Consider the following 23055-nt stretch of genomic DNA (forward strand, 5'->3'; position numbering starts at 1 on the left):
AAATGCACCAGTGAAGAGAAGGGTCCTTGAAATCAGTCTGCTGCTCATCCGCTCTCTGAAGGTCAGCAGAGTTCGCTGTGAAGCTCTGCAGCGTCGTCAACGCCACGTTGACTCACAGAACGACTCACGTCTGTAAGATGAAGGCCGCCGGGCTGCTGCTCGTCGTCGGGTTGTGCGCGTTCAGCTCCTCAACGTCTTCTCTGAAAATCTGCGCTTTCAATGTTCAGAGTTTTGGTGAATCCAAGGCAAACAACAAGAGGGTGATGGGAGTTCTGCTGAAGGTACACTGCTGGGAGTTTAAAACAAACTACATGAGGAAAAACTACCTGTCTGACAGATCCACCTGTGTTCTTCTTTTGCTTTTGTCCTCAAGATCCTCTCTCGGTGCGACTTGAGCCTCATTCAGGAGGTCCGGGACTCTAAAGGGGAAGCAATACAAGCTTTGGTCAAGGATCTTAACAGGTACAAACTGGAAGATTAGATGTCTGAAGTGAGAAAGTCCGTACATTTATTATATCGTGATGTTGTTGTCATCAGATTCGACAAATCCAACTCCTATTCCTCTGAGGAAAGTGAACGGCTGGGCAGGAAGAGCTACAAAGAGCAATACGTCTACATTTACAAGTAATTCAGTGAACCGGATCTGATTCTTAGAATTAGCTTCTGGACCAGAAATGTGCTCACAGATCTCTCTTCTATGATCATCTGCAGGAATAATATGCTAAAGGTCAAGGAGCGCTTCCAGCATCCTAAACTGGAGGCAAAGGGAACCAATGAGACGGACGTTTTCTCCAGAGAGCCTTTTGTCATCCGTGTTCACTCCTCCACTACATGTAAGAAACACAGCAAAGCAAGATCCTACTCAAACATCACATACACAATGTCAAGAAAACGTTTTTTGCCCCCTTGTGGGTTTCTTCTGTTTTTGCTTTTTTTTTTCATTGTAAAACATCTTTTGAGTCCAGAAAAGCTCCATAAAAGTCTGATGTCGACGTTTCAGATCATCAGAATGTGTTAACACACAAAAGCAGTTTTCACATGTTGATTTCACTCATTAAAGGACAGAAAGCTTCCCAAAGCAACCCGGCTTTATCTAAAACAGCAGGAAATGATCACAGCTGATACAAAAACAATGCTATAGGTCACAGCGAGAATTACCTTATTACTATTGCAATATTTACTAATATTAGTCACCAAGGCTTCACATCGAAGATGTTCTATATCTGAGCATGAACAGCCCGTCCAGTTATCGCAGTCGGATTCACCAAATCGCTCTAAAACCTTGATTTTGATATTGTGTGTTTTGGAGCCAATCAGAGGTGAATCTGCTGGTGTGATTAGGATCACTAACCTGGTGCGAAACCCAAGTTAGCTTAACTCTAATCCTTATTAAACAGCACCTTGTATTTGCTCATTAAGGTTTGTCTGATGAAATGAAGCCTAGTAATATGACAAAAAGCAGCTGTACAAATATATCTGATGTATGGACTACCTGGTCATCAGATGGTTTATCACAGAGTTTACATAAACCACAACAGGACAAAAACAATTTGTTCAAACATCTTCTGGAATGATAAAAACAGTTTTCAGAAGGTTTTGACTCCTGCTAAGCACAGATGTTTCCTTGTAATCATCAGAGATGACTTGAGTTATATTCAGGGTCATTCGGGATGCAGTTTAAAAAGCCATGAGAAATTCATAATTTATGCTGTAATGTAATATCACTCTGAAAACATGTAAAGATCCAGTCTGCGGTTATTCAGTGAGTGAGTTTTTGTGTTGGTTTGTTATATAAAATCCTGATAAAATATGTTGCAGCTAATTTGTATTTTGACTAAATGTGAAAAAGTTCAAGATAGTCCATCCTTCCTTAATCAGGAAGTTGTTGCTCAAGGCTCCCAGACCTGCTATATAATAATGTACGGCATAAAGATAAAACTCATCTAAAATGACGTTCAGATGAAAAGGCACATTGATTTACGCAAAATTCAAAATGAAGTGACTTGTCTCTTCAAAGATGTGGGGCCTTCTGAACATAAACATGCTGATCTTGAAGATCTGAAGTAAATCATTTACTAAACGTGTTTCTTTTCTAGTGGTGAAGGATTTTGTCCTTGTTGGGCAACACACATGTCCAAAAACAGCCATGCAGGAGATCGATGAGCTGTACGGTGTTGTCAAGCAGATTCACAAGAAATGGAAAACTGAGGTAGGGGAAACCTCGCCGTTATCATCAGCATCAGTTTGCTCCATCTTGGTTCCGTTTTTAGCCAAAACACCTCGATCCGGGCTGGTTTCTCTTCTCTAGACATACGCTTCATGAGTAATGCCTCACTTCCTCTTTTCCAGAATGTGATCATCCTGGGGGACCTAAACGCTGCCTGCAGCTACGTCACCGTCAAAGGGTGGAAGGCCGTGCGCCTCAGGAACGATCCCAGATTTCACTGGCTAATTGGAGACGAGCAGGACACGACGGTCAGAGAGAAGACCCGGTGCGCCTACGACAGGTGAGGCCGCGTCACACACACACACACACACACACACACACACACACACACACACCCAGAGGCCTTTAACTGTCCTGTCACTGGAGATTGGCCACGCTACTACTGGCATGCATGGAGAATCTCATCATTTCAGTTTCATCGGTAATCAGTCTGAAGTGTGGCTTCCTCTTCAGCGGTGATTTCTAATTGCACACTTCACAACTATAAAAAGATAAAACCAAACAAAGAGCCGACCTTTTCAAAAGGTCAACCTCTCTCTTTCTCAGTTTAAGGAATAGGCTATATATCCAATCTCAGCTGTGTTTGCTTGGGTGCAATATGTGGTAGCTTGTTAGATTTTAAAAGACATGTGTTTTAATGCTACACTTTTGATCAGCTTCACTAACATTGATGCTCAGGCTTAATGTACCAAAATAAATTCACAAACGCTGATGGGAAAAGAAAGGAGCAAAGAAAGATATGGTTTGATCAAAGTCAATATTGTCACTTGAAGGACTGATTTGTATGAATCTTTACTAGTTTGTCACATTTATTTTAATAATTTCATTTTTTTTATATATCTTCTAATTTCTGGCCTAAGTATCTGTGTCAAATGTAAGAGCTGAAATTAAATTTTTACCTTATGCATTGTTGCATAGAAAGTAGGGGGTGTTTAATATTTATTGCTTTTTTTTCTCACTCAAAAGTAGAATGTACAGTTGTTCACAAATTGTACATTTTAATTGGTTGTGCATTCTCAATAGATATTTCCATACAAGCAAAAATGTATGTCATCATCGCCATTATTCGCTTTTTTGATGTTCAACTCCTAGAGGACATTTGGAAAAGAGAAAGAGTCAGCCTGCAATTAATTTTACTCCTTATCTTCAGGATCTTTTGAAGCTTCATTCTGTGTCCAGAACTTTAAAATCCAATTTATCAGCTGCTACTGAATGTTCCTCCGACTCGACTTGAGAGAAAAGCGAAAAGGAGATCGGGCTTTCTCCGCTGCTGCTCCTGTTCTATGGAATCATCTGCCTTTCCAGATTATATCTGCCCACAGCCGGGATCGTTTTAAATCGCTTCTTAAATCTCATTTTCGGCGTGCCGAGGTGGAGTAGGGGAAAGGGTCACCCATGTCTGAGTCCTCGACGCGGCTGTCGCGGGTTCGACTCCCGGAACCGGCGATATTTGCCGCATGTGTTCCCTACCTTCATATAAGGGACACTAGAGCCCACAAGAGACCCCCTGGAGGGATAAAAAAAAAACTACTCATTTTTATTCTTTGGCATTTAAAATTGAGGTCTGATACTGTAGCTCTTCTGGTGTGATGTTTTTTCTTTTGTTTACTTATCATCACTCTTCTCACTCTTTTTCTTGTATTATTTCCCTTTTCTTTTTATCAACTTATTTTATTATCATTTTTGCACGCCACTTTAAAAACAGGTTTAGAACTGCACCAAAGTGCTATAGAAATAAATTTGACACTGACATTCAGGGCAGAATATGTGTTCAACCTGGCGCCTGGGTCCTCACACTCCAGCTGTTTTCATCTGGCGCAGGACCTGGATGTTTGGTGGTTCCTCTCTTTTGAGTCCAGAACCAGGTGGTGACGTCAGGAATTGTTCCCACTGAGGGTTTTGGCAGAACAAAACAAATTGTGCAAGAACTTTAGAGAACATTAGATGTTAAGACGCTACACTGGATAAAAACATTACCAGTGTAGTCAGACTCAGTGTCGTGTGATTAAACACTGATTACAAAAAACACATTACGTGGCACATTACACAATGAAAGCAAATGGGGGGTTTTTTAGGATTTTTGTGACCAATGGTTTAAAGTCACAAGCTAACGTATTTCTGGCTTGAAGCAGCTGTGCTAATTCATTTATCATCTGTAGAATAAAGCAATGAATTAGTCCCATTAAAGTCATAATGAAGGCATTCTGCAACAGTCTTGGTCAGAGGGAGAGGTGTGCATGTTTCCATGTTTCTTTTTCTGATGGTCAATGTTGCCTCTTTTTTTTAAACACAGGATCATTGTTCACGGTCGGGAGATTATTTCTGGCGTAGTTCCTGGTTCAGCTCAAGCGTTTAACTTCAAGGAAAACTTCCACCTCACAGAGCAGGAGGTAAACATGTGAAATACCTGATTTTAGTTCATCTCTGCATGTAGTGTGATAATATTGGTGTCACTTTGTCCCTTCAGGCTCTTGAGGTGAGCGACCATTTTCCTGTTGAAGTTGATCTGAGGCCAACTCACCGCTACCTCCTGAGGAACGAGCTGTAGGTCACAGCGCATCACCTCTAACAAGACTTTTTTTAAAACTTGAAATGTAATTTTGTTTTTCTTATTTTTAATTTTAAAAAATTAAATAAAACAATCAAGAGAAACAGTTTTGGTGCTTTCAGTCTCGCTCCTCGTCACAGCGGCACCAGCGAACGGCGTTTCTGCATGAAGCGTTTTCGTCTGCTGGAGTTTGTGTTGCGCTTCTGAAACCAAACCCACATCAAAGCCGACATCATTTCATGAGCTCATGAAGGTGCGCTAGAGCAGCAAGAGACAAACACAAACAACTTGAGTCTTAAGACTTCTACTTTTCAGACAAAGCAAAAAAAGATTTTCTTCCGTCTTCATCTTTTATGGTGAGTCCATTTTAGTTGCTTTTCAGCTAAATATTTCAGTGGCTGTGTGTGAATTTGTGCTCGATCTGTTCGACAGGAAGTCACTTGCAGCCAAAGCAGAGGAGTTCGAGCTGTCTTTGTTTTTTTTGTTTTTTTTTTTAGAGAGACAGTCTGACTGTTAGAACAGATTTAAAGTAGTCTTCATATGAATCCTGCTTTAACATTGATTTGTGTTTGTTAAGATGGAGGGCTTTGCTGATCTTCTCACTGATGCATTTTCAGGTATAAATCATATTTTTGTAGCAATATTATTATTTTTGTGTTGTAGGATTTCACTTCAGATGGGTTTTTTTCTCTGATTGCAGAGGGTTCAGTTCCCTCGTTTTCCACGGGAGATTTGGACTTTGAGAGCTTGTGTTTTGATGAGACGAGCGAGAAAGAGCAGAACGAAAACCCAATGACAGAGAACGACGAGGCTCGGCTTCAGGAAGCATCTGCAGAAGGTGCAGCTTGGTCGCAGGGCCCCAATGCAGATGCACTGAACTCAGATGAGGACGCTTACAAAGAGCAGACTGATGAGAAAAATGATGAAGAGGGGCTTAACGGGGTCCGTTTTAGCAGTGAAACCCCAGAGGACGATGAATGCCCAAGCTCTGACGGAGAAGAAGAACGGAGCAATTTCTGCTCTGGAAGAGATGGAGAGGAGGAGGCCGAAGGCCCAGAGGAGGAAGAAGATACACTGAAGTCAATTTATAAAACAGTGGATGGGATCCTGGAGGATGAAGACTCTGAGATCCTGGAAGATGTTGATGAGCTTCAAGTTAGTAACAAGCTGCAAGAAGAGGTGCACAGTGATGAAGAGGAGGACGGATGTAGAAATGAGAACATTGTAGAACGTCCTGAGAGTGAGGAGGAGCAAGGAGTCGAACCGGACTCCTCTGAATCCGACTACGAAGGCGTGAAAACTGAAGAGGAAGAGAAAGAAGAACGCGGCACCGTCGATCCAGCAGATTCTGGTTTGGAGTTCTCCTGCATATCTCTCCAGAATCTGCAGGATCTCATCTCTGCAGTGGATGGTGAGGTTTACGAAGAGAAAATGTCAGACTTCACTGGCGAGGAGCACCAGGAGGCAGGCGAGAGCTTTGCAGATTACCCCTCAGACTTTTCCTCTGGTGAATACGGCAGAAATGCTGCCACTGCGCGGAGCGCCTCGCCTCGTCCGAAGGAGGAAGAAGCCTTGGAAAGAGCCGCGACCGAAAGCGTGTGGAGCCACGGGTCTGAGGAGGCGGGTTCTGGGAAGGAGGAAGAGTTCCTGTTCAGCAGAGATATAGAAATAAATGTTGAGAAGATGATGATGAGCCTGGATGAAGCAGCTGGCGATGAAGTTGAAGGGAAAACAGAGCCTCTGTTGAGAGGGACGAGCTTCGATGATGAAGAGAAGACAAGCGAGAGCGACTCCTACAGCTCCAGTGATGATGAAGAGCCGCTGAGAAGATCCAGTGATGTATTTTCAGATAAGTCCAGAACCCGATTCCTTGAAGACGACACAAACCTGGAGAACATTAAGTCTCTTGGTGCCAGCGGCTCTGACGACAGCAGATTCGATCCTGCTGAGTTCCTCGGCTCAGGGTTAGGCGCGTTGGAAACCAAAACCTTTCTGTATGAATTCTTCCTGAGTGGAGAGGACACAGATGGGACAGAATCACCTAATTCAGGGAGAAATCAGTGTCCGGATCAAGATGTCAACAGCTATTCTGTGGTGCAGAAGAAAGACTCGATACCAGCAAGTCAGTTTGTCCAAGGATCCATCGACGACAGCTTCTTCTTCAATACTGAACCCAATGACTTCACTGATGATGGACAGAAGGAGGAGGAAGAGGAGGAGGAGGAGGAGGAGGAGTACGAAGAAAGGAGAAACTTTGAACAGATGAAGCAGAGAATCGAAGCTTTCAAAAGATTTTACGACAACAGCGACAACGAGAACGAGCGAGAAGGTCAGTGTCCAGAACACAGAGTCAGTCTTTCCTTGTGTGATAAACAACTGATCAGTTTCCAAATGTTTGTGTTTTTCAGAGAGGCAGAAAAAAGTCCAGTTTTGTGCAGACCCCTTATCTCAAGTGAATTATTATGAAACGGACAGGTGGGTAAAATTCTGTCAGTGCTAAAGTGTACTGTAAAGCAAAGCATGGTAGAAGAAACAAAAACGGTTTCTGCTTGATTCTTTGCTTCTCAGCAGTGACAGAGACTCAGTCAGCAGCTCCTCAGACAGGGAGGAAGACCTGAGCTCTGCAGAACAATCTGATGACAAAGAGGAAGACCTGAATCCTGCAGAACAATCTGAAGACAAAGAGGAAGACCTGAATCCTGCAGAACAATCTGAAGACAAAGAGGAAGACCTGAATCCTGCAGAACAATCTGAAGAAAATGAGGAGGACCTGAATCCTGCAGAACAATCTGAAGAAAATGAGGAGGACCTGAATCCTGCAGAACAATCTGAAGAAAATGAGGAGGACCTGAATCCTGCAGAACAATCTGAAGAAAATGAGGAGGACCTGAACTCTGGGGAACAATTTGAAGACACGGAGGAAGACTCGAGCTATGCAGAACAATCTGATGTAAGAAGATCTTAATTCACTTACACGGCACACCACAGAAGGACGGAGCAAACAACGCCTTGCAAAATCCTTCATAGACCTTGAACTGCTTCATAATATCTGTTACAACCACAAACTTAGATTTAAGTGGGATTTAATATAAGATGGAATTAAATCTATATTCATTTCAAACATGTGAAATAAATGTTTGAAATAAGCAAATAAGAAGAAAACAAACAAAAAGACCTCATAATAATCAAACATAAAAAATCTAAACTTATATCCAGTTCCTCCAACTGTCTCACTCAAAAATCTTCCATGTGCATATTTACATACCCAATTTCTGCTTCATGTCTCAATTTCTACTCTTTCAAAATGAAATACGTGCAATTCATTTATTATTGTGCAGTAATGCTATTTACAGTCTCCTGTAATATATCCATAGAGCTGCATTCATCCTTACCAAAACAACCAAAGCAAAACATTTTTCTATTGTATTCTATAAAATCCACTGTCTATGAATAAGACATCTCACACATCCAGTCATGTTTCATCTACAGTGCTGCATTAATCAGCTGTTTGCTAGCAGACTCACAATGTGTCGTTCTTCCACTTTTCAGTTATACTACTCATCCCCACATATTTACTTTCTGGCTGTGACGTGACCAAATGTAGCAAGGCCATATTAGGTGATAAATATATAACTGGACTGATTTGTCCGTAACCAGGAACCGCGGGAGCCTGAAGAAGACCTGGACATAAAACCTGTGTTTGATCCCCCAGTCGTTCAGCAGCATCAGAGCCTGGCGGGCGTCGTTAACACACAAACCTGCACAGCAACACGCAAGGTGTGTATTTACTCAAGGCCTTTACCCAGAGTGTTTCCTTTTAAGCTTATTTTCTAAGTGACTGTCCTCTGCTCTCCCAGTCTTTCGGCACATTGAAGATGATTGTGACGCTGGGAGTGCTGACGGCGACGGGGCTGATGATGTTCTGCCTGACCACAGACCAACCCGACTGGCTCAGACAGTTTTTCTTCTTTTAGAGCTGCAGCTCATTGTGGTTATAAAGAATGAAGACAAAAAAAGCTTTGTATCATATGCATTTCTACCTTTAATGCTATTTTTTGTTTACAATAGTGACCTTTACTTTGGAAATATATAAATGTAAAATACAACTAAAAAAAGTTTTTTTTAATGAATTGTGTGGTAATGATTTTGTGAATTAAAATGCTCAAATGTTAACCAAAGTTATGAATCTCATTTACAGAGCTGAACATTTTAAACCAAATACAAATGTGATTCAAAAGCTCAAAACAAACTAGAAGGGGTTGAGGGGCGGTGTCCTCCAACGTTTGGATACATGCTTGGGCCAGCAGACCTCATTTAAAAGACAGAATGTCAGGAAGAAGACTGGTAAAAAATACCAGTACATTTCTCTTGTTAAATAACAACAACAAAAAAAGTAATTTAATCTTACATAACACAAGCATCTCTGTGGTTTCCAGCCACACATTGAGCAAACAGAGGCAAAGAAAAGCTCACTAATCAAACCTCTCTACCTGAAGACAATGTAACCACACCTATTGCTTCTGGCACTGCACTGCATTCTTGTGTGAGAATAATCTAACTAAACCAAACACTGAATGAAAAGGTTTTTGTGTGGGGGTATATGTAAAATGTAATAATTAAAAAAAAATTTAAATAGGCTACATGTCATAGGTGATAAACTATAGCCAAAGTTAAATTTACCGCTTTTCCAGAAAAGTCTGTCGAGTATGGTTATTGGTAAAATCAGAATTTTACATATAATACTGGTTTTATGGCCTTACAGTCTTAAAAATCCATCCATCCATTTTCTAACACCCGTGGGGTCAGGAGGGTTACTGGTGTTTATCTTCAGCTAACGTTCCGGGCGAGAGGCGGGGTTCACCCTGGACAGGTCGCCAGTCTGTCGCAGGGCAACACAGAGACAGACAGGACAAACAACCATTCACCTCTTACAAATACTCATCAAATTCAGTCAAACCGCCTCTCTGGTTTTACGGTATAAAGGGTAAAATACTCATACTTGCCTGGTGGTGGCGCTGCTTCCGTAAGACACTGAAAACAATTCCAACAAAGAAAAATCCAGGAGAAACGGAAGTTGTGCGCAATTTGTCTGGGAGAGCGTTTGTTTTGTGTCTGAAATCAACTCCGAAAGGGCGGGATAAGGGCTCCGAACGCACACGACTTCACCGCGGCTCGCCGGCAAAGAAATCGAGCTCCCATGTGTAGGAGGAGTCGATTTGGTTTCCTTTTGACGCCAAAAGAAACTAAACTACTCTTAACCGCCAATAAATTCGAAAAAATAGCCAATTTTAACCAAAGACAGAAACCGTATAAAATAGATTGAAATGGCTTCGCTGGATAACAAGTCTCCGCAGGAAATCAGCGATCTGCTGGATGAGTACGGGATCAAACATGGACCTGTGGTTGGTGAGTGAATCACCGTCAGTGGACCTCGGCGGGCCCCCTGTCCGTCCGTCCGTCCGTCTGGCTGTGTGAAGTTTCTACCCGTGAAGTGTTTGGTGTGATTTGCAGGCTGTTCATCATTGTTAACGTTGGTTTGTGTGTGATGTCTGTTCGTTCTCAGGAACTACCAGGAATCTGTACGTGAAGAAGCTGAAGGAAGCCATGGCCAAGGGGAAGAAAGCTAAATCATCATCTGATAAAACCTATTACAGAGAGGAGGGTAAACAGTCCTTTATAGACTCATTCAGTTTTATACGCTGGCTTCATAAGGTTGACGTAGTAAAAGTTGAATTCTCTTATCGCAGGTTTTTCTTGGTACTTTTTAGGGTTGCACAATGTATCCACACAGTATTGCGATTGAGAGTAAAACGATCTCTCTCAAAAAGTTCAGTTAAATTAAAATTACTGTATTAACCCCGAAAAGGAAATATAATGTACTGATATTTCATAGCAACATGTCCTAGAAAACACTTTAGGTTGTTGGCAACAACTGCTAATCCACCCCATTTGCTTTTGCCACTCCTCTTTAAATCTTTGGCTGGCCATTTAGAGAGCTATTAGAGTCGGGAATCTGAAACATGCCTATTATGATCAGTGGAAGAGATCTTTGGAGCTGGTTTGATGGAGTGGCCCATCGTGATGGTGGGGTTATGGTATGGGTTGGTTACATTTTATTGCTACAATAACAGATACAGTACCAAGATCCAGTTGTTGTACCATGCATCCACAACCTCATGTTGGAGATGGTAATTGATGATCCCATTTTGCAAGGTTCTGTACACAATCCCTGTAAACATCCCAGTTCTTCTACAACCAGCAGACTCGCCAGATTTGTCACCATGCTCTGGATCTGCGTATGCAACAAATATGTTCCAGGTCCTGCAAATATCCAAGAACTTTACAGCTCACTAACCCAGATTAAGACACATCGGGGAACCATATTTGAAAGAACGAGGCCTTTTGTGTACATGGAAGAAGTCTTTGGGCTCATGCACAATGGGTGCAAAAACAAAAGTGTTGTGTTTATACCTACCTACCTATCAATGTAAAAACTACAGCATATATTAAGCATTACTACATGATTATCCATTAGAAAATTGAAGACCGTGAAGTCTCTGATACTTCTGTACTGCATGTTTGTGGAAAAACCTTACATTAAACGTGATATTTGTGTTTTCTTACAGAGGAGGAAGTCACTTATGTTTACAGGACACCAGTAAGTATCTCTGCTGAGGTGTTTGTGGAACTGCCTATTTACAAGGTGCCATGTGCACTTCCAAACAAATTTTTAAAAAAATTTTTTCCCAAATAAAAGTCAGCGATGTGATTATTTTTGAAAATTGGAGCCAAGCACCCTGAACAACAGCTCTGCATGTAGCTTAACAGTGGAAGCTGCTTATAGCGTAGATGTGCTGCCTTCACACCAACACTTGTGTTCAACTTCAGTGCTTACAGTTTGTTTCCATCTTCTTTCAGACCAAAAGTGAGACCTCTGGAGACGGGTCAGTTTCTCTGTTTTCTTTCTTGAACTGCATTTACTTCGCTAAATCGGGCTAGCAATTACAAACCAGTCTGTCTTGTTGCTATAGGGGGTCGTATATGAGATCCAGACGAGAATGGGCAGAGGGGGAATATGGACATGAGTAAGTCAGAATCAGCGATTCCTGAAATTGGAATTTATTTATTGTTTTTGTTTTGTTTGTTTTTCTCAAAAGCCCTTTGAATCTTCTACTTTTATATGACTTTCTGCAGCACTTCCTACTCGAGCTACTCAAGCTCCAGGCCTGAATACAGAGGAAGGGATTTGGTTGATGAGTAAGTACATCTGTGAAATATCCTACCCTGACTTCAGTTGTTGTAATGTAGCATTTTCTTCTTCTGCAAAACCTCAGTTGCATTCTTTCAATGCCGTTCAGTTATTCTGATATGATAAAAAAAATGTTAGGAAAAAATGTCTAGTCATTTTATACTTTGTGCCATTTGGATGCATTTCTTTACGCAAGTTTTATTTGAATCAGCTTCATTTCAGCGTCTTTATCTCCTGGACTAAAACTGATTTTTATTTTGCAAGTGCAAACCATTTCTAAATTGTATTCATTGCCAAAGTTTGTGTTTTTGTGACTCTCAGCTCCAACCCAGATTTCACATTTATGAATTACTTAACTTCATTTAACTGATCAGCGCACAGAAACTAAATTGTAAACTGAATTAGTCTAACCGTGTCATGAACCAGCTTTTTATGAGGTAATTTCACGGCAGCTCTGGAGATTTAATTCAACGCATGACGAATTCTCAGCCGCATCCTGACTTGTTGTTTTCAGGCCCTGCATGTACGACACTCCGTCCACCTACAGCAGCAACTCGTACGCCAGACCGACGTCCATGAAGTCGGAACCAGAGAAACCAAAGGCACAGAAATCGTCCCGCCTGATCCCCCTGTGGCTCCAGTTCGTCTTCTTCCTGGCTCTGGCAGCCTTCCTCTACTTGGTCATCTCCAACATGGAGACCAACGAGCCTATCAAAGGAATAGTGTGATTTTTTTATTCTAATTGATTTGATGTCGAGGGATGAGATGCTTTATTTTACATCTACAGTTGATGGATGTATTTTGGGGATTTTAGACTTTGCTGTCTTTGTGGTTGATGCAATATTTGTGCTTTTTTTTTTTTTAAGCTAAAATTTGTTTGCACCTGCTGCTGCTGTGGCTAACAAAAAAAAAAAGCGCTTGTACCTTCTGGTTCTCCCTTAAACTTCTTCTAAAACAACTTAAATCTAAACCGAAGAGTTGAAAACTGCATGATAAACCACAAGCGGCGCCGTTTTATTATTCTTAAGCGAAAACTGACACCAAAGTGGGGGAAAAAATGTGAGCTAGACCCCGTTACCCTTTGGATTTAAAAGGAATGTCTTTTTCTTTTTTTTTTTTGCATGACTTTACAGGCAAGGGTAAAATGCATTCTTGTTCACCAAGTTTCACTACAACACCTCTTTGAGTCGAACTGCAGAACAAACCAGATTTTTGTCAAATACGGTGGTGGCGGTTCTCTGTTGATCCTGTAATTGCTGGGTTGTATGATCCTTCAAAGCTCCTGCTGCTATTTTGTTGATCATTTTGGTCTAAAGGTAGAGCATAGTAATGAAATATTTTTACCAATCTTATGGATTTGGGGAGAATAGGGTAAATATTGGGTTTTTAAAGTGTAGTTAGGCGATCTAAATTGTCATTTCAGCTCTCCTTTTTAAATAAATAAAAAAATCAGTTTTGTAATAAAAAAAAATCAGAAACGTCCACCTGAGTAACCGCTGAAGTTCCCGGTTTAATGTCTGCATATTTAAACGCTGCAGAGCAAATATTACTCAAAGGCTTTTGACGATAACACACTTTTGTTGATTGTACATAATTTTGATTTAATTCATTTTTCAGTAAATTTAATAATGTCAAACATTTACTGATGCTTCCATTTTGCTCGCAGCCATGAATATTTTGGACAGACTTAAATTCAAGTGCCTGTGTTTTACTACCAATTCTGATAAAACTGTAAATTGCATTCAATAAGTACATGCAGAATTTCCAAAGTCAAAGTGTAAAATTGCTCAATACAATATGCTTTGCTCAAATGTGCAGCACTTTTGTGCCACATCGTCCATCTACCCAGAGTTTGTAATTTGTTTTGTAATTGGTTTTCATAATATAATAAAGAGCTTGCATATGTAAGCATTTTAGAGTTTCACGTTGTTTATTCAGGAACAAATGTGTCAAGATAAATAATGCATACAAAAATAAATGAACCACATACCGCAAGGTGTCTTAAAAAAAAAAAAAAGGCTTTCTATTTTGCAGTTTGCTCTAAAGAAAAGTACCATCAGCAACATGTTTAGATTGCCTAACAGTTCGTAACACAAAAATTCAGCATTTTAACCAACTACAGCTACTATTTACAAAAACAAGTGCATTATTGGGAAAAAAAAAAACTGATGAAAATGCATAGTAGAGTTAGTCTTTATGTACATTACATTGTATAAATAATCCTTTGAGGATCATTGTTCTGACGGCAGGAATTTAATCATTAAGCAGTCTATTAGTGTTATCTGGAACAAAGCTGCTGAACTCTGTATAGAACACAGAAACGTATTCGCTCATTTCACAGATTTAAGGTACGTCGGAGATAGTGACCGCCTCCAGCTCTGAGCTTACTTTACACATGGCTTTAACAGGACCGTAGGAACACACATGCTACTGCTGCTCCAACATGGCTGCCGGCCTGCATATTACAACAACATGGTGCTGAACGTTAATCTTGTCCATTGTTTTCCAGTAAGAGTAAAAAAGCCAGTGCAGTCTCGAACTGCGTCCCAATGGAAGTGCTGAATAGAAGTCTCGGTTGTAAACTGGTTCCAGGAGTCACCAGCAGGTGGCGAGCAGCACGTATCCAGTTGCTGCCGTCTGCCTCTTCTGCAGTTGGATCTGCTTGAAGACGATTTGAGCCTTCTGGATGTCCAAACGCTAAACCTGATAAAAGAAGGACAGAAATGTAAACACGTCATTTAATAAGCAAAAAATAATAATTACCAACTGCTCTGAAAATGTATTCGTATTTGTTCAACAAGCTCACATTTTGTCAGCTAGATTAATCATTTCTAGAATCACCTTTTACTGAAACTATCGCTGTGATTATTTTTGTTACGTTTCTACTCGCCTTTCACATCTAAAGACATTTTGAAAATTATTCTTTACAAATGACTTTAGGTTTAAGTTGAACTTTTTTTTTTCCCCACTCAATTTTATGTTCCATAAGAGACACAATAAGAGCTAAACTAGTTAAACTGCATTAAATCAAAGAATACGTCAACAGTTTTTGGTCCTCATTAAGCAGAATCCATGTTAAAATCAAATAAAAGACCATATTATGACAGTTTTTAAATATATTTACCTATATTTTCCTCCCTTTAATTAAAATACCAGGAAATTATTACTAGATTCAAAGGTAGTCCTTGCAACTCATGATTATTAGGAGCAGAAGCTGAGCTGTAGTTAAATAATCAGAAACATGGAGCTCCTGCTCATACCACAATCACAGGAAGCGAGGATCAGAACAACAGCTTGTTTAAAATGGGAACACATGTCAAAGGTCACACTGAACGACCAGCCCCTACAGTCACATGAAGTCCAGCTCTTGGGATTATCCAGCACAGAGCTGCCTGATGGCTATCATTAGCTAATTGTTTAACTTAAAGCGGCAGCATGTTAAAGGGCTTGGGTTAAAATGAAAGAATGAAGCAGCCAGGTAGTGTGGTTAACATGTTCTAGGTTCAATTTTTCAGGTATAAGTTGTAATAATTTTAATTTATTTAAACATAATGAGGTAAAATCCAGACATTTACAAATTTCCAAGTGGTAAACGTTTCTAAAACATGCTAAATTTTGCGCACAAGCACCTGTTATCTGCAGACTCCATCATAGCTTGTTGACTGATAAGGCAACATATGTGTTGTCCACACCTGCGAAGAGAAGAACATCTTTCACTCTAAATCAAGCGAGGATTTATAGATATATTTAGTCTTTTGATGGTGAAGTTGACTCACAGGTTCTGGTCTCCCGCTCTAATTCAGAGGGCTTCTTCTCCTTGTTACACATCACCTTCGCCACAGTAAAAATAATGATGACAGCTATGACGAATGTCACCCCGGACACCAGCCAGCTGATCACCATGGGGCTCAGAAGCGGGTCAGGATCTGAAAGTGGGCAGTCATTTCTCAAAACTCAAGATTCCCCATTTTTGCATTCATCGCCGCCTTACCTTTAATGGCTATAGGTAGCGGCTGGCTTTCTCTGGAGACGAACGTGCGTCCGCCCAGCTGCACCCGATACAGGCAGTAGTAGTATCCCTCGTTGGAGTTCTGGGCGTTGGGGAAGGTGAAAGTAACAGACTGGGAGACGGCCGGGAGCGACTGGCGCACCGTGCCGTTGGAGCGGACCAGGCGGAGCTGGAAGGAGGCGCCGGGGTACTGGCGCAGGGTGGAGCAGGTGATGTTAAAACCCTCGCCTTTGATGACGGAGCCTGTCGGGGCCTCAGAGGACGTGTTGTACCAGTGATGGGGAGTCAAGAGGTCAACTGCCAGTAAAACAAGGAAAATGAATCACAGATAAGGCACAAACTTTTTTGAGTATATGAGTAGTTGGCATTACAAACTGGTAAATTGCTTCTCGTACAAACAATGCGTTAAACTGCACAATAAAATACCAAACAATATTCTGTAAAAGTATTCATCTCAGCTGAACGAAAACAAACGCTAATGGCTTAGCATGCCAAGGCCTTGTACACACGCAGTTGAGTCTTTATAAAAATAAATATCTCCGCCATATTGTGTAAAGAAAATGCAAACAACAACACAAATCCGCCCTGTAGCGTTGTTTTAAACATGATAAACACATAGGGGGCAGCCTTGCACAAAACTGAAACCTATGTCGTCCAATCAGATTGCGTCAAAACAGCCGGGAGTTCCTTTTAGGAGTTAAACATTGCGCCAGAAGATTCATTTGTGTGGACAGATAAACAAATTGAACTACTTTTGAACAGCTTAGAATATAAACTTAATAAAACACAAGATGATGTTGCCTTTAAGAAAACATCAGTATTTTATACTGACATTAAATTTAACAAAGTCTGACCTCATTTCCTAATTGTGCAACTTCAGAAGCAAAACATAACCGCGTTAGATTTTATTCAAGGACGTTATTGTCAATGTGTTTCACTGCAAATGTATGCTTTTTGTCAGATTTCTAGTTTTTAACGTCTGAAAACGTACATTGTTTCCTTCTATGTTATAAATCTGACTTTGTCCAATCACCTAAAATCCTAAAAATGCAAAGAAATTTGCAGTTGGAACATAAACTGGAAAAAACTTTCATCATAGAAAAGACAAAAATGAGGATTAAAATATTTGTATAAGTAAGACAGAGATTAAAACTCACCCACAGTAATATTAACAGGATGGCTGGTTGGAGATGTGATCCGGTGGGGAGGGAAACCGCCGTTAATGTTGTACTGGCAGCTGTAGCTGCCTTGCTGAAAAGTTTCCACATCAGACAGAACCAGGCTGACTCCGATCTGGGTCGGGTCTGCGCTCTGTGTGACCAGCGGCGTCTCGACTCCGTGCTTGTACAGGTGGACGTTGCTGACGCGGTCACGTGGTTGAATGTTGCAGTAGAAGTGAACAGACTCCCCAGCAGAAAACACATAGTGAGGTGACAGCACAGAGAGCCTGGGCTCCATTAGAGTACCTGTGAGAAAAACAACAACATACATTACTGATTGCAGATTAAACCCAATTTTTTTTTTTTTTTTACGTTTGACTTTAGAGTTGGTGTTTAGGTTTTAGTCTTCCAATAACACATAATTATCAAGTGATATTTTCAAATTTCCTGACAACTTTGAAAAACGTAGCTCAGAAACACGGACAAATTTCTGCCCTAGCGCCTCGACCACCGGGCTTCGCAGGTTTTCTGGGGAAAATTCTGCTAAAGCTACATAAAAATTAGTTAGAAAGTGGCAAAAAAGATAACAGACTGTACTGCGGGGTTGGGGGTTTGCCATGGGCATCCCAAAACCCTGATCTCATTCTCAAGAAATTTGTTGGCAAAGATAAAAAGTGTGTGTGAGCCAGGCAGCTTACAAACCAGACTCTGTTAGGAGGAAGGGGCCAATATTCCAGGAAACTGTTGTGAGGAGCTTCTGCATGGTTTGCAACTCTAAAAGACCCAACTTATGTCGCTTAAAGGGTAAGTCAACAAAATAAAAATAAAAATGTTTGTATACTTCGGAATTTGAAGGAAGTAAAATAAATTCACTCTCCCTTTTTTCTGATGTTCGGCAAATAGAAATAACTTTGGTCATCATAACCAACCTAAAGCAGGGAAAATTTAGTCTGATTTACTATCCGACAGTGAGGGGAAACAAGATTACAAGTCTTTTCACACAGCATGTGTAAACATCTGGTTTCAACTGCAGATGTTTATGAAGCACTTTATACACCGACAGGACCAAAGTGCTATACACAATCATAAAATACAATGCAATTATAAAATAGAAAAGATAGAATATAAAATGCATACAGACACAATAAAACAAAGTGAAACCTCTCAGATTGTGACAAAAGCCAAAGAAAAAGATGGGTCTTAAGACGGGACTTAAAAACAGCGAGTGAAGAGGCCTGTCTTATGCCCAAAGGAAGATCGTTCCATAGCTTGGGAGCTGCCACGGAAAAAGCATGTTCCCCTCTGAGCTTGTACTTTGTCTTTGGCACCTTTAGAAGCAACTGACCAGCTGACCTGAGGGAACGGGAGGGTGTGTAAGAATGTAACAGCTCAGACAGATGGGGAGGGGCGAGGCCATTAAGAGCTTTAAAAACAAATAAAAGGATTTTAATATGAATCCTAAAATGTAACTGGCAACCAGGTCAACACTATGTCAACAGATCAAGATCTCACCTGAGCATTTCACACCAGCATCATTCTGATGGGTGCAAAAGGAGTTCCTGTTAATGAAGGCATCACAGTGGATCAAGCTGGACTCATGCCCTTTGCAATGGACGGAGCGCAAAGCAATCAGTCCACCGCCCGGGCCAAATTCGCCGCCACGGGAAGCGGATTCAGCGAAGCCGCAACCCAGCTCCGAGCACACCACACTAGCTGCCTGCATATCCCAGTCATGGTCGCAAATCGTCCCCCACTTCTCGTGAAGGTTTACTTCGACTCTACCGGAACAGTGGTGATCCCCGTTCACTACTCTCACCCCACCTGCGGACCGGAGAAAATTCACTTAGGAGACATGAGCTACAATAAATGCAGATTCGTAGCAGTAATCCCAGACTCACCATACGTCCCGACACCAAAAGCTCCAACTCCATCGAACAGAAAACCCAACAGGCCTATGAAGGAAGAGAAAGTAATCAGAATTACAGATCCATGTCTTTGTAACGCCATAGAAAATATTTATTTACATTAACATGGTTAACTTTTGATATTCCTTTCCACTGTTGCCATATGCATACTCAGTATGAAGGATTGATGCAAAGCAAATGACTTGACACTAATCATTTCAATAAGTCAATCTTCTGACTTAATTTAATTGGCTACCTTGGTTACCAACTGTGATGTCATCAAACAATACCTGAACTCAAGTGGAAGTTTATTTATATAATACCACATTTACAACAATCTTAACCGACCAAGTCCTTCACAACAATCATAGATGAGTGATGAAACAAGAAATAAAATTAAGTTTGATTTTTTTTTTTAAATGACAATAATAATAAAATTGGCAGTACAATACCAATAATAATAATCATATAAATAATAATCCTTCATTTCAGCTACAGTAATTTCCCAAAAACTCGAGTTAATTAAGTACTAACTAACTTAGTGGTTGACAACATCTACCAATAAAATATTTATTAAATACATTTTAAAAAGAAAACACGCACGTAAGCCTCCCTCTCGGTTTGTTTAACAACAAAGCTCAAATGTTCGCTGGTAATTACGTTGCATAATCACGTAGAAAAAAAAAGCGACACTGCGCTAACTAGCCAACAAGCTTAGCTGATTGCTGGTTCTGTACCTGTTAAAATGACACGGAGGAATCTCAACATTGTTCCCTCAGCCTCCCATTAGACGTCCAGGTGTTGTCCTGGTGACAGAGCCGCTGACAGATGCTGGGAAACATCCGCTAACCCGAGCAACAAAGGACAGAGCGGGGTGAGGAGCTAACGGCTAACCAACGGTGACCAACGGATACACACGAAGCGCGAGCAAGCTTGGAGACATTATCCGGCTAATTAATAGATTTTATTCACATTTAAACACTGCGCTAAAGTGGAGTTGGAGGACTTTTCTAGTGAACCCGGGTGGCTTTCACACTTCTCCAGCTGAGTTAGCTCCGAGCCGAAGGGAGCCCTTTTCCCTGCGGCAGACAGAGGTCAGCACAAGCCAAGCACACCACAATGATTCCCTCCTCGCAGAAGCCGCAGCTTGCTAGCTCCCGCTTCCGGAGGCTCGGCACGCAAAGAGGCGTGGCTTCAAATTCCAAGTGATTAAAATAACAATGTTCTCATAAAATATGTAATAAGACGTAACCTTTCAAGATATGAGCAATTTGCATATGGAAACATAATGTTATTGGATCTTAAGACTAAATCAGGTAGCCTACTAGTACAAAGCACTTGCATAAAGTCTGCGAAAAGATAGTAAAGCTGGTGACTTGGAATTCAATTAAACTTAAAAACTTGTTTTTAAATATTGATTTAAATATTGTAACCAATATCATTTAAGAATTTTTTAAAAATCATTGCCAATGCTGTGAGGAAGGATCTCTGGTAGCGGTCAAATTTGCAACAACTGTGAAGAAGCCTCTGACTGAAGACACGGCTGCTGTCTCATGACTGTCATGCTTATGTTTCAGCAACCAGGAAGTAGAGAACATGTTTCAGAGTAACATAATTTTGATAACATCATCAATTTGAAACCACTGCTAATCCACTTCAGTTGGTTTTGCTATTCCTCTTTAAGTCTCTGTCTGGTCATAAATCAGGTATTATTTGAGCATTTGAGATGCTTTTGCATGCAATCATATCACAATCCCATTACAAGATAAGAGTATAACACTTAGGATCACAAAAAAGGAACGAATCATTAAAATGCAAATTCAACACAAATGAAAACATATGGTCAATAAAATGAATAAAGTCATCTTAGACCTGTGCAGGAGAGCTTAAATTAGGTCTGACTAAAAAAAGATTTGAGATTGGAGGGGAGGTTCACCTCTAAGCACACAGCTACAGAGGAGTGGTTTACATCGGTTTGTTCAGCTATGAGATTGGACCAGTCAAAGTCTGGACTTAGATTGCATTAAGAAAACGTGGCAAGACCTGAATACTGATTGTCATAGACAGTCTCCTTCCAAATTGATTTAGCTAAATTAGCCTACAAAGTGTACTGAAGTGGAGACATGCCTCAAAAGATTAGTAGCTGCATGCTGAATCTTTCATATTTTACTTTTTAAAACTTAGGGAATCTTTTATTTCCTTCATTTCACAATCATTCACCGCTTTGTGCTGGTCCAACACCTGAAATCCCATTCAAATGCACTAATTTAGTCACGTCTGCTTATAACGTAACTAAATGTTCGAAAGTGTATGTACATTTTTGGACATCTCTTGCAAAAACGATCAAAACATACAAATCATTCAGCACAGACAAAAACGGAACCATTTGTTCTCATGAAGCCGCCAGATAAAACAGGGTGTGTTCTTCTAACGGCTGCCATGGAGATGAACCTGCTTTCTCTTAATGCATGTTTGTACCTCGGCATCCGTTCAGTTGTGCTCAAACTTGTTATTCTCGAACTGCAACGCCCCGTTGAGAGGAATAAGCACATAAAGGACTGTTGTTAGGCCCCTGGCACACCACCAGAGATGTGTTATTATAAGCATACCCGTCTCACTACTCTGTTATGTAAAAAGTCAAACTCTTACATGAAGGCGTCCTTGTTTTTGATCAGTGCTGCTGCTCATCAACATACTTAGTGTATTTGTTCACCTTTACATACATTTAGCAGATTTTTTCGAACATTTTGTGTTCCATGGAGAGATTAAGAAGACATGCGTGTATAGAACAGTTTTCATGTTTTGTCAAAAATTATTTATCCCTTTTTTAATTGTGGTATCATGGCAATCAACCCATTATTAGGCATATTTCCACTGGAGAGGGGTTGTCACACCATATTTATACCCCAGAGAAACATAAATTATGGATTAGAGGTTCCTGAAACTGATCAATCTTAAAGAAAAAAAAAAAGAAAAAAAAGAAAAAAGTTGAGGGGAAAAAAATGCTATTTTTTTAAAGGCTACCACCAATGCTGTTATTAAAAATTAATTTTTAATGTGGTATAATTATATACAGATAATTACTCTGTATATTAATTTGATCTAATTTTACTACATTTTCAGTCAGACTCAATAGAACAGGGTTGCTCAAATCCAGACGTCAAGGGCCGATGTCCTGCAACATTCCGGTGCATCACTTCCTCAGTATGCAATCAAGTTTTGCAGCAGAAGATTCATTTATTCAAATGTTTTTCTAACCTCTGTGTCACCTAATAAAATATAAGATTTGAGAGGTGATAAAAAAAGTTAAGCGACATTAGTAAAAATGTGAAAACCCCTCATTTAGGTTGACCTATCAGTCATACTGTGTGAACAGGCAGTTTCACTCGGCTCCTCATGACAGCTCCTACCTCAGTCCTCCCACTTGCTCATGAGTCGGTTCCAACCGGCTGGAGGAGACGGACGCTGTAGCTAAAAATCAACCAAAAACAGAAGGAAGAGGACGTGTTCTGCTGATTCATGGCTGAGTCATCATGGGGGTTTCACATGGCATGACAAATAAAAAACAAAAAAAACACTGCTCCAGGAAGTCCTGTTTCCCCTCTGCCGTTTCCCATGAACTTACTGATGTAGACAAGGCAAAATATAAACAATAGAGCCAACAATGACACCTTGGGTGTTGGGTTGTTTACTAAGCCATTTGTTCTCTATAAAACAGCCTTGGCTGACTTCAGGGACTCAAATCTAAATTTATTTATTTTGGCTGCAACTGCCTTCATGTCTTCTAAATGGTTTATGTGGCTATGGGTCTTGAAAAAATTAAATGGTATCTTAACGTGAAACATCTAAATGCAAAGTGATAGTTTTTAATTCACAGTGATCAAGTGAACCTCCAATTCGATTTTTTTTTTTTTGGCAAAGAATGAACGTCTTCACGAAGAAAACACACATACCTCTG

The 23055-nt window shown here is 40.5% G+C and overlaps 3 protein-coding genes and 1 long non-coding RNA gene across 6 annotated transcripts; 2 read left to right on the forward strand and 2 right to left on the reverse strand.

Moving 5' to 3' along the window:
* Positions 1–117: 117 nt before the first annotated feature.
* Positions 118–596, reverse strand: LOC122834106. Its single transcript, XR_006371130.1, has 3 exons — positions 507–596; positions 327–419; positions 118–208 (listed from the first exon to the last, which is right to left on the reverse strand). It is a non-coding gene; the product is annotated as an uncharacterized LOC122834106 (long non-coding RNA).
* Positions 597–718: 122 nt separating this feature from the next.
* Positions 719–2511, forward strand: dnase1l1l (deoxyribonuclease I-like 1-like). The gene is made up of 3 exons (XM_044128978.1): positions 719–833; positions 2097–2209; positions 2350–2511. The coding sequence occupies exons 1-3, from the start codon at positions 719–721 to the stop codon at positions 2509–2511; spliced, it is 390 nt and encodes a 129-aa protein (XP_043984913.1).
* Positions 2512–4719: 2208 nt separating this feature from the next.
* On the forward strand, positions 4720–8944 carry si:dkey-183p4.10 (spore wall protein 2). Of its 3 annotated transcripts, XM_044122218.1 has the most exons (8): positions 4720–4771; positions 4916–5131; positions 5353–5392; positions 5476–7104; positions 7184–7250; positions 7344–7725; positions 8433–8552; positions 8633–8906. In XM_044122218.1, exons 2-8 carry the CDS (start codon positions 5129–5131, stop codon positions 8747–8749), a joined length of 2358 nt encoding a protein of 785 aa, XP_043978153.1. In that variant the 5' UTR covers positions 4720–4771; positions 4916–5128; the 3' UTR covers positions 8750–8906. The 3 variants fall into 3 exon arrangements, with proteins under 3 accessions (XP_043978153.1, XP_043978161.1, XP_043978144.1); XM_044122226.1 differs by lacking the exon at positions 4720–4771 and having other exon boundaries at positions 4867–5131; positions 7347–7725; XM_044122209.1 differs by lacking the exon at positions 4720–4771 and having other exon boundaries at positions 4868–5131; positions 8633–8944.
* Positions 8945–14201: 5257 nt separating this feature from the next.
* On the reverse strand, positions 14202–20280 carry si:ch211-150o23.3 (deleted in malignant brain tumors 1 protein). Its single transcript, XM_044122242.1, has 8 exons — positions 19835–20280; positions 19092–19145; positions 18706–19014; positions 17191–17499; positions 16016–16330; positions 15801–15950; positions 15654–15716; positions 14202–14727 (listed from the first exon to the last, which is right to left on the reverse strand). Exons 1-7 carry the CDS (start codon positions 19863–19865, stop codon positions 15673–15675), a joined length of 1212 nt encoding a protein of 403 aa, XP_043978177.1. The 5' UTR covers positions 19866–20280; the 3' UTR covers positions 14202–14727; positions 15654–15672.
* Between the last annotated feature and the right edge of the window lie 2775 nt (positions 20281–23055).

Source organism: Gambusia affinis, linkage group LG01, assembly GCF_019740435.1.
Source record: "Gambusia affinis linkage group LG01, SWU_Gaff_1.0, whole genome shotgun sequence".
NCBI lineage: Eukaryota > Metazoa > Chordata > Actinopteri > Cyprinodontiformes > Poeciliidae > Gambusia > Gambusia affinis.